The sequence below is a fragment of the Vulpes lagopus genome, chromosome 9, assembly GCF_018345385.1.
Source record: "Vulpes lagopus strain Blue_001 chromosome 9, ASM1834538v1, whole genome shotgun sequence".
Lineage (NCBI taxonomy): Eukaryota > Metazoa > Chordata > Mammalia > Carnivora > Canidae > Vulpes > Vulpes lagopus.
Genome location: NC_054832.1, coordinates 870,122 through 880,851, shown reverse-complemented (window position 1 = coordinate 880,851; position 10,730 = coordinate 870,122). Strand labels below are relative to the sequence as shown.

The 10,730-nt window shown below is 59.5% G+C and overlaps 1 protein-coding gene across 2 annotated transcripts; it reads right to left on the bottom strand.

The window, feature by feature from the left end:
* Positions 1 to 1,909: 1,909 nt before the first annotated feature.
* On the bottom strand, positions 1,910 to 9,318 carry NRBP2 (nuclear receptor binding protein 2). 2 transcript variants are annotated; one of them, XR_005989860.1, is made up of 19 exons: positions 8,944 to 9,318; positions 8,429 to 8,551; positions 8,256 to 8,357; positions 8,056 to 8,145; positions 7,855 to 7,895; positions 7,677 to 7,771; positions 7,532 to 7,555; positions 7,377 to 7,460; positions 7,247 to 7,302; positions 7,056 to 7,151; positions 6,018 to 6,150; positions 5,802 to 5,904; positions 5,649 to 5,699; positions 5,439 to 5,574; positions 4,351 to 4,404; positions 4,168 to 4,231; positions 4,009 to 4,064; positions 3,720 to 3,923; positions 1,910 to 3,299 (listed from the first exon to the last, which is right to left on the bottom strand). XR_005989860.1 is itself a non-coding variant. In XM_041768810.1 (18 exons), exons 1-18 carry the CDS (start codon positions 9,064 to 9,066, stop codon positions 3,855 to 3,857), a joined length of 1,500 nt encoding a protein of 499 aa, XP_041624744.1. In that variant the 5' UTR covers positions 9,067 to 9,318; the 3' UTR covers positions 1,910 to 3,854. The 2 variants fall into 2 exon arrangements, 1 of the variants encoding a protein (XP_041624744.1); XM_041768810.1 differs by having other exon boundaries at positions 1,910 to 3,923.
* Between the last annotated feature and the right edge of the window lie 1,412 nt (positions 9,319 to 10,730).

Genomic DNA, 10,730 nt, shown 5'->3' with positions numbered 1-10,730 from the left:
CGGCCATAATAGAGGAGGATGGATGAAGTGGTGAATGGACTGGGACTTGCCACCACTGCAGGGAGGTGGGGGACACAAGCACCACTTTCTGGTGGCAGCTTTCTCTTTGAAATTTGACAGTGATATATAATAAGGCATTCAGAGTGCTTGTGTGCTGGGCACTGTTCTCATTACCTTACAAACATGACCTGTGTGATCTCTACAATTCCATGGAGCGGGTGCTGTTATTATCCCATTTTTACAGATGAAGTAGGGGCACAATATCACATGAAGAAGCCCATGAATGGCTCCAGCCCATGAATGGCTCCACTGCATATTGTGCCTCTCAAAAGAAAACTCCAATATCTAAATACTAAACGTTCCACAAAATAAGGAGGGGGTGGGGAAATAAGCAAAAACAAAAAGCAAACCGAAGAACTCCGCCCAAAACACAGAAATAACAACACAAACAAAAATCCCAAACAAATATTCCCGGGACCGAAGGCTTGGGATCTCTGAACAATAGATGAAAGGGAAGTTTTTTTTTTTTTTTAACGATTTTTTTAACTTATTTATTCATGAGAGACACAGAGAGAGAGAGGCTCAGGCAAAGGGAGAGGCAGGCTCCATGCAGGGAGCCCGACATGGGACTCTATCCAGGGTCTCCAGGGTCACGCCCTGGGCTGAAGGCGGCGCTAAACCGCTGGGCCACCCGGGCTGCCTGAAAGGGAAGTTTTTAATCAAGAAACATCATTGTGATGACCAAAAGAAGGGAGGGATTGAAGGAGAGGGAGAGAAATCACAAGGATCGGAATTCAGCAAGGCATGGGAATTCTTGGAACTAGATGAAAATCACACGATAGCCTCAAAATTCTGGCAAGAAATAGTTTTCAATGTAGGCAAACTTTTTTGCCTAGCTACACTAACGAGCAAACGTGAGAGTAGACTAAGGATGGGACGCCTGGGTGGCTCAGTAGTTGAGTGTGGCTGCCTTCGGCTCAGGGCATGGTCCCGGGGTCCCGGGATCAAGTCTCACATCAGGCTTCCTGTATGGAGCATGCTTCTCCCTCTGCCTATGTCTCTGCGTCTTTCTCTGTCTCTCATGAATAAATAAAACCTTAAAAAAAAAAGTGAGAGAGAGAGAGAGTAGACTAAGAACAAATAGGCAGGCTCCGTAACTTCCCATGCACCCTCTCTCAGGAAACCTGGAGGATGTTCCTCCTCGAATAGAAGGTGAGTGAAGGAAGAGGAAAGGGAGGAATTCAGTGAAAGGAAAGAGGTGCTCCAGATGGCTGGTGAAGGAGCAGCTTGTGCTGAAACGTGGGCCCCAGGCCCAAGAATAAGCAGCCTGGGGCAGGGAGATGGAATGGGGGCTGTGGGAAAAGATGAAACTGGGTAAATAATCATGCAACGAATCTCAAGTATTGAGAGGTTCACATTACTGCAAGAGAATCTAAGAATGAATTAACGACACGTGTAGAAAACTAAGCAAGCAAAAAGAAAAGCAATTATTAACTCCAGGCAAAACAAAAAGTTGTGCAAGAAAGCAAATATAACCCTAGGACACCTTGTTCTCTGCTGAGACCTGCAGTAATGACACTGCAATAATATAGACTACACTGGGATGATGCTGGGTCAGGAAACTGAGGCCAGTGACCCCTCCTCCTTTTCCAAGGACACTAGCAGGGGACACCTTATGTAGAATAGCCAATTAAAACCAGTAAAAGCATGTGTGGTTTGTGGAAGATGGATTTTACGTGCCTGAATAAATAGAAGTTAAATTTGGGAAGGATCGGAGTTCGAGACTGCATTATTTATTGTTGGCTTAAGAAAACCCATTCCACTTTTTAAATAATATGTATATGACTTTGAAAAGATAAAATGAAAATCTTAACATAAGCATGATTAAATGAAGCAATGATAGTATTGATACTTTTGAGTTCAGTTTAATCACGGGTACAATCTGTTATTGACACTCATATTGCTTAAGACGATGACATCAGGATTTCCAACTAGATGTGTGTGTTGTTGTGGATTTATTTAAGTTGAAAGATGTGAGAATATGAGTAACGTTGTAGAATATTGGGATGTTTAAGACACCTTGAGATTCACTATGTTTGTACATTTGTGATACACCTTGGTAACTTTTATTTTGGTTTTTGGTTAGGATAATGTAGTAGGTGGAAAAATGATACCCTCTTTCCAAGGTGTCCATGCCCTAACCCCCAGAACCTGTGAATGTCAACTCTATATGGCAAAAGGGATTCTGCAGATATGATTAAGGACCTTGCAATGGGGAGATTATTCTGGATTATTCAGGTGGACCCAACCTAATTACATGAAGCTTTCCTGGCTGCAGAAAACCAGACAGATGGTTCATGAGAAAGACTCAACCGGCTGTTGCTGGCTTTGAAGATGGAGGATGGGTACATGAGCCAAGGAATGGTGGAGCCTGCAGAGACCAAGAATGACCTTCAGTTTACAGAGGGCAAGAAAATGGGGACCTTGGCCCTATCACCGCAAGGAAATGAATTCCTGGCCAGTGCCTGACACCTGCAGGCCAACAGCCTGAGGGAGCAGGAAATGGAAACCTAAAAATTAGTTCTAGGCTCACCTAGAGCCTCCAGAAAGGAATGCGGCCTTGCTAACACCTTGAGTTTAGTCTGATGAGACCTGTACCAGACTTTTGACCTGCAGAACTACAATAAATCTGTGTTTTAAGCCACTAAGTTTGTGGTAAATTCTTACAGAAACAGAGAAGTAACACAGTGGTGAGCTTTCCTGGTTTGACAATAGAAATACTTAAAAGAGACCTGAATGCACTAAGTTTATACATGCAATTTAAAATGCTTAAGAATGTTTAACTCAATTTGAAGATGGAGAGGAGGTGGTCCAGTAGAAAGGAGGCCAGAGCAATGAGGGGTGGGAGGGAGTTGAGTGGCAGAGATGGAGTCAGGGGCTTGTATCCTCAGCACTCGGGAGGCAGCTGCCACAGGAGTGAGGACCGTAACATGGCGAGTAGTGAATTTGCGAGGAGGCACAGTGAGAGCAGGGAGGATGCCTGAGCCCAACCCCTCCAGGCTGGGGAATGCGGGAGAAAACAGCCCTTTGGTGGGGGGCTATCGGGCCAGAACAGTGCGCAGAGGGCATCGCAGGTCCCTGTCTCAGAGCAGCAGAAAGTCAGAAGAGGCCCCCCCCCGGGCGGGGGGGGGGTCTGCACCAGGCAGGGGTTGGAGGGCTGTGAACTCCTCGACGTGTCTCTGCCATCTGCTTCTCCTGCCACGTCGTGGCCCTGCCGGGCCCGGCCTTGTGCCTGACGCCTGCAGGTGTGGTACCACTGGTTCAATGTGGGGGTTCCTGGGATGGGGCTGTGGTTCCAGCAGGGTGTGGGCATTTTCCCAGGCAGACGTCCATCCAGGACTGACCCTCCACCCCCGGCGCTGGGGCTCCCTGGCAGGCCAGCCTCCCCCTGCCGAAGGCTCGGTCCCTGACCAGATACCTTGGGCTGGGGGCAGAACTCTTGGCCAGGCAACGGAGGGTATGGGAAGGGATTGTGAGTTGTGGAAACAGGCTAGGTGGGGAAATCCTGATCCTAAGGACTTGTGGGGCCTACCTACCCACCCCCGACCCCCAACCCAAGCTCCTTCACCCCCTGCTGAGCCCCCTGTGGCCCCAAGCCCACCACCTCCCACCCCACTCCAACGCCTCCTTGAAAGCTGTGGAAGGCAGAGGTTCCTCACTAGCGGGCGTTGGTCATCAGCCCCTGGTCATCAGCATGTCCGCAGAGGACAGCCCCTGGCCCTCTGAGCCCTGGGCCCACGCGGGGCTTCCCCACGTGGGCTGCCACGGCTGGTCCCTGGGGCTGGGGTGCGAGGTCATGGCTGAGCTCCAAGGTACTTGAGGAAGGTGCTTTCCAGGAAGGCAGCCAGCTTGGTCCGGTCATCCTGCAGGGTGGGAGGGAGGCATGGTGCGACAGAGGGGCAGACTCTGCTGTGTCCCCTCCCAGCCCAGCTGGGCTGGCCCGCACACCTCATGAACGAAGCCATAGTGTACCAGCTCGGCGGCGAGGTCCTGGGCACTGTCCGCTGCGGCGGGGGCAGGGGCAGGATGGAAGTGTGAGGCCACTGCCTGTGCCCACACCTGCCCCCCTCCACACCCTGTCCCTGCCTGGGTCCCTGGCTGGCCTACTTGGGAGCAGGTCGTAAGTGAGCTGCCGGTGCAGCCGGTCCTCCAGCACCAGAAGCAGAGTGAGCTGGGGAGGCAGGAGGGTGTGGTTGGCTCCCGGAGTCTACTCAGCACCCCCAGCTGCCTCCCCATCCCCCCCACCCCTCCCGCCCCCGGTCTGTGGGCCCCAGCCCTTTCCTTGCTCACATGCCAGCGGGCTTTGTCCTCACTCCTCTCCAGGTTGCACTGCATCTGGACCACCTGGGGATAGGCATGAACCAAGGTCACCCACAAAGGCTTGACCTCAGCAGCTGAGCAGCAAGAGCAGATGCCATGTCAAGGGGACCCAGAAAGAACAGGAAGAACTAGAAATGGGGGTGAAACTCTAAGGAGAGCCTAGGAAGTACACCTCACTACCAGCAGCCTGGCAAGTTAAGGAAAACTTCTAGGAGAGTAGACACCGAGTTTGGGTGCTGAAGGAGCAACAGAGCTTTCGCAGGTGGGGAGAACAGCTGAACAAGGAGCCAGCTGTGAGAAGCGGTAGAGGACAGGGCTTGGAAGGAGTAGGAAGGAGCAGAGGCACGCGACACCAGGAGGGCCGGGCCTCCGAACACCTGGGGGTCAGCCTGAGGACCCCCACCGTCTCTGTGCGCAGCTCCGGCCGTTAGGATGTGAATCCGGTGCTGTGGAGGGAAGCCAGGAGGAAGCAGGCTAGGCTGGAGGCTGGTTCCGCATCCAGGTAGGAAACGGGGGTGGCCTAGATCAGGGTGGAGACCACGGAGACACACCCAAGGCCAAAGCCAGAGCCTCTGGAACCCAGTAGGTATGGACGTGGAAAGGGGGAGAGAGGCTGAGGCTGACCAGGGCAGGCCCCTGCCCAGGAGAGAGCCTTGCAAGAAGAGAGGCTGGGGGAAACACATCTGGGAGGCCTTGGAGGAGACACCAGGACACAAATGTCAGGGAATCAGCAAGCCAAGGGCGGGGGACCAGAGAAGCCTGGGGGCAGATGAGATTCCAACAAGGAGGCTGCTTGGGGCACAGCAGGGTCGGGGCAGGGTTGGGGGTCAGGCAGCAAGGGATGGGAGAGGGAGGGGTCTGCAGTGGGCAAAGAGCCTCCGAACAGGGGGGTGTCCTAATGAGTCCTATCATCTCCTATCCCCCACATCAGGGTCAGTCAGGACCTGGTCTCTGGAGGAGAGCTGGGTTGGGGGGCACTCAAACCCCCCGAAAACGGACCCCTCTGGGCTGCGGACAGGCCCGAGGACTGGCACAGTGCGGCAGGAGCAGGAGCTCACCTTTCTGGTCTCCGAGTCAAAAGGTTCTGGCGTCGGGGTCTTGGCCTTCTGGGCCTCCTCAGGGGGCGGGGCCAGCACACGGGGCAGCCCCAGGGGCCGAGCAGCGGCAAAGTTCATCAGTGGGTAGATCCCATTCCTGGGGATACACTGGGGTGGCTGGGGGCTCGGGCCTGGCAGCCACCAGTTCCCCAAACTCACGGCAGCTCTCACCTGACATCCTCCAGGAATTTGTCAAGCTCCAAGCAGGAGACCTCCGAGTACCTGGCACAGGTGTGAGAAGCACATGAGGGTGGCCCGCCTGCAGGCCCTGCCAGCGCGGGGCAGGACTGGGTCGGGGAGGGCCTCTGGGCAGCAGGCGCTCACCGCCACTGCAGTGGGGGCCGGGGCGGCCGGGGGATCTCTGCCAGGACTGCATGCAGGTCCACCGCCTTGGTTTTTTCCTCCACCACATTCTCAGGCATGAGGTCTGCAGGCCGCAGGAGCACTCAGGGTGGCGGACCCTGAGACAGGTCCTGCAGGGGGCCCTTTCACAGCCCTACCCCAGGCCTTTGGCCCACCCCCCGCCCCCCTGCCCCTCACATTGGTGCTGGATGAAGCAGTGAGCTGCCAGGAGCTTCAAAGAGTGCACTTCGAAGAGCACTCGATGGAAGAGGAGGTTGTGGGCAGAGGGCCGATGGGCGGGGTCCCGGGCCAGGCACGAGAGGATGAACTCCTGGGGGCGTGGAGAGGAAAGGACCAAGTGGATGGAATCTGCTCCAGCTCCACAGTGTGAGGAGGAGGCCCCTGAAGTCCCCAAATCCCCAGGGTCCAGTCCTCATGGGAGTCTTCCAGGAATGGGCATAGGGAGCCACGTACTGTGAGCAGCCAGGCCAGGACCTGGTTCTACCAGTAGGACAGTCAGGCCTGAGGCCCAGAACTTTCCATGCTCTACTTCCCATAACCCTCACAAAAACCACAGGGAGTAGGTGTCGTCATCTGCAGTTCACAGATGAGGTCTGCTCTGCCCGGTGGGGGACACCAGCCCCTGCCCTGCAGCCCCGGATTGCACCTCAGCTCAGGCCCAACTCCGGGGATGACCCTGATGGGGCCCCGCCCTGCCCCGCATACGCATCTGCATCCTCCGCTGCCTTGCCGGCTTTGCACCTCACGGGTCCCATCCCAGCCCCATCACTTCTGACCTGATCTCTAGAGGCCTTGTGGTCAAGCCAGATAGTCTAGAGAGACTATGGACACGGCTTCCACTCCACACTCCCTTTTCTGGCCCCCAACATAAGTCACGTGGCTTCTAGCTGGTTTCCTGGAGGGTTCAAGGCAGGGATGTGGGCTCGAGCCTCTTGGAGCCTCTTTCCTGTCTCCAGAACCAGCAGAACAATATGCTCACAGAGGGAGTATCTGTCTGGTCTCTCCCTCCTTAGAAGGACCCTTAGAGCCTTCAGGCCTGAAACTCAACACACACCATGAGGAAAGGCCCTCCTCGCAGGTAGGCCTTTGTGCAGCGGGACTGGCGTCCCCCTCAGTGGCATGGACGGCTGCACCTCCAGGCCTGACCCAAACACCACAATGACCCCACATGGAACCCTTGAGAACCAGTTGGGAGGGGCGAGGCAAGCTGCTTACCCGCATGTTGGGGTCACTTAGTGAGTGCCTGGCACGAGTGATGGCCTCTTCTGTGACCCGGGTGTCCCCATTGGCTTGGATCTCCAGCACAGCCATCTGGGAGGCAGAGCCAGGTCAGGCACGGAGAAGAGACAGCACGGTGAGATGCAGGGTGAGCTATCTGGGAGGCCATGAGGCCCCGGGGCCAGTACCTCCAGCGCACACATCCCAAAGGAGAAGATGTCCACAGCAGTGCCATCGGCCACCTCTGCAGGGGGGAGGGCAAGTCACAGTGGATAGGGGAGATGTGGTGACACAGGAGCTCCTGGACCCAGGACTCACCGCCGTACTCTGGGGGGAAGAAGTGCAGGTTCCGTAGTTCCTCACGCTCTGCACGTATAGGGCTTCGGAGGTCGTCTGGGAGTGCTGTGGACAGCGCAGAGGATGAGCAGACTGCACCTCTCCATGCCCCCCCAACCCCCTGAGACCCCACGCACCGTTGGAGAAGATGCGGTGCCACACTGCACCGGCCACCACAGGGAGAAAGAGTAGGTGTCAATGTGATGGGGCACTGGATGTCCTCTGCCCGGGGGTTCCCGCAGCCCCCCTCCCCCGCCAGCCCCCCCCCAACCCCGCCAGCACCGGAGCCAATCTTGATGAGGCCGTTGTGCTGTATGAAGATAGTATCGCTGGTCAGGTTCCCGTGGATGATGGGGGGGCTGCAGGCATGTAGAAAGCTGCGGGGGAAAGGAGAGCAGGTGTAATCAGGGTGGGGGCACGGAGGGCATGGGGGGTGGCAGAGACCAGGCCAGGCCCTCACCTGAGTGCAGACAGGATCTGCGTGCACCAGCGCTTCCAGGCCTGGTGGCGGATGGACTTCATCGGACGGGTGCGGAGAGGCGGCTGGGCCTGTGGTGCCCACCCTGCACCCCCACCTCCCACCCGACTGGCCCCAGCCCGTTCCGTTCCCCGAGCTGCCCCTCACCCACATCCCCGATGCAGTCCCAGCCCACTCCCGTACCCGAGCGTTCATGGCCTTGTGGTTTTTCTTGGTCTTTTTGAGGAATTGTTTGAGGCTGCCTGACGACACGTACTCCGTGATGAAGATGACCTGCGGGGCGGGTGGGCTCTGCCAACTGCAGGTGGGTCCCTCCCACCCCCCCCCCAGCTGGGCCCCGCCCCACCCTCCGTGTGCCGGTGCTGGGACTGCCTGTGGCTCACCCGCGCCCGGGCCTCTGAGGCATCCAGCCAGTACTTGTGCAGCTTGACAATGTTGGGGTGGTCGACCAGCACCAGCTGCTCAAACATGGTCTGGATCTTCTCCTGGGAAGGGGTGTGGGGTCACGGGGGGAAGGGAGGGGGGCACGGCCGCTCGAGCGGTGGGCAGGCCTCACCTCATGGGCTGCGAAGGCCTTCCTGTCGGCGAAGTGCAACTCGTTCCACACCACCTCCACCCCCTCCTCTGTGTCCATGGCCAGGAAGGTGCTCTGGACCCCGGGCATGTTCCCCTGGTTCACCTGGGGGGGAGGGGATGGATGTGACTGTGATGGGTGTCGGGCGCCAGAGTGGGGGCTTGTCTCTGCCCACTCCTTGGAGGGGAGGGCGAGCTGGGTGCTGGCCCTGGCCCCCCGGGAAGCTGGGGCAGCAGCGGTCTCCGGGGGCTGGGCTTGGGGACGCGGAGCAGATTCCGGGGGATTCGGGAGGGCCTTCCCGGGGCCAGCGGCCGGTCGGGTGCAGACGCAGAGGAGGTGGACCTCAGGGAACTGGCCAAAGGGGTCCAAGGGCCGCTAACCAGGGCGCAGGTGCCTTGCCCGGCGCCCCCCGCCCGGCGTGGCCTCCCGCGCCCCGGCGAGGTGGGCCGTGACCCCGCGCCCCGCGCCCCCGCGCCCCGCCCCCCGGCCCGGCCCACCTGCTCCCGCCGCTTCTGCCAGCGGCCGCACGGGCTCTCCTCCAGGATGTCGCTCTCGTCCTCGCTCTCATCCTCCCGCTCCCGCTCCCGGCCCCGCCTGGGCGCTGGCTCCGGGGCCGCCATGGCTCGTCCGGCCCAGGCCGCCGCCCTCCGAGGGAGCCGCCGCCGCCGCCGCTCCCCGCCCGCCCTGGCCCTGCGCCCAGACGCCCAGACGCCCAGCGGGAGCTGAGCCGCCGGCCGCCGCCTCGGGCCCCCACCCAGCTCCCGGAATCCGGAGGCGCGGGCGCCCGGCCCGGGGGTGGAGCCCGCCCGCCCCTCGGAAGCCGCCGCCTCGGGCCGGAGCCCTAATGGAGCTTCCCCGCCGAGGGCCGAGCCCGCGCCGCGCCCAGCCCGGGCCCCGCCCGCCGGGAAGGCCCCGCCCACACGGGAGGCCCCACCCACCGGGCAGGTCCCGCCCACACGGGAGGCCCCGCCCACCGACGAGGCCCCGCCCACACGGTAGGCCCCACCCACCGAACAGGTCCCGCCTACACAGGAGGCCCCGCCCACCGGTCAGGCCCCGCCCACCCGAGGGCTCGCCCCGCCAGACCCCGCTCCCAGCCCGCCGCCCTGGGCGCCCTGGCCGCCCGCCCCGCCTGTCCCGCCTCGGCCTGCCCCTGCGCCCCCGCTGGGGACCTGCTCCTGCTCCTGCTCCTGCGGAAAGCCTGAGCCCCCAGGCCGCGGGGAGAGGACTCCAGGGTCCCGACCTCGGGGCCCTGGGCGCCAGCCTGCAGCCGGGCACGTCGGGTCCTCCCTGGCCGCCCGGGCCCGGCTCTAGGAGCCGCAGGTTCTCCGTGCGCCCCTTCCGCACCGCGCTCCTGCTCCACACACCCCGAGACCCAGCCCCCGGCGGCGGCTCCGAGTCCAGGCTTCGGGCTGCAGCGGGCCCAGGGTGGAGCACCGCCGAGGGTCCGGGCGGGCCTGCGGTGGGCATCTGGGAGGCCCCGCTCCTGGCGCCCCCGCGCCCCCCAGAACACGTGGGCCGGGCAGGGGAGGGATGGTCAGCAGGCTGACCAGCCGCTTTTAATTCAGGATCACAAACATCCCACTACCTGTAGTTCTGTTCTTCCTATTCGCTTGCAGGTGTTCTCCATTCCACAATCCGAAATGGCAAATTCCTCCCTCCTCTTCCCCTCCCGTGGATTGCTCCCCACACCCCCCAGAGGGGGAGGCTAAAGTAGAGGGCCCTCCTGACGCACAGCGCCTTTCTCTCCAGGAGGCTCCTCATGGGCCCTGTGGCCATGTCACAGGACACATGCTCTACAATTCTCTAAATCTCCCTTTACCCCACAGCCCCCACTGCCTGCCCATGGTCTCCCCGTCGCACACCAGCTCAGGTCTCACCCATCCTTCATTCTCTCTTTCTAGGGAGAGAACTGGTACACACATGTACCTTCTCTCAAACTCCAACCCCAGCCCTGAACTCCCACTGCATCTCTGTTCCAACGTCCTCAGCCCCACTGCTGTATCGGAGTCCATAGGGACACCTCTATTTTCCCCAGATGACACCACATATGCCGTGTGACCCCTTCTTCTACCATCCCCACTGCTATCGTCCTTATGTGACCAGTGTTGCTCACAAGGACCACTGCAGCACCCCACTCCCTGTGTCCTCGCTTCCACCTAGCACCAGGAGGTACTTGGAAAATGTCCCTCACCTGCTCAGAACACCCTCGTAGTAAAGAGGGAGATCAGCCAGGATGCCTTGTCCCATAGACACACGCTTTAATTAATGCCTGAGGTTCAAA

Coding starts and splice junctions, on each gene's coding strand:
- NRBP2 (XM_041768810.1), bottom strand. CDS start 9,066: ATGGCGGCCCCGGAGCCAGCGCCCAGGCGGGGCCGGGAGCGGGAGCGG. Junction 7,556..7,676: donor CCTCATCAAGATTGGCTCCG/GTGCTGGCGGGG, acceptor TGGCCGGTGCAG/TGTGGCACCGCATCTTCTCC. Junction 5,700..5,801: donor CGGCCCCCACTGCAGTGGCG/GTGAGCGCCTGC, acceptor CACCTGTGCCAG/GTACTCGGAGGTCTCCTGCT.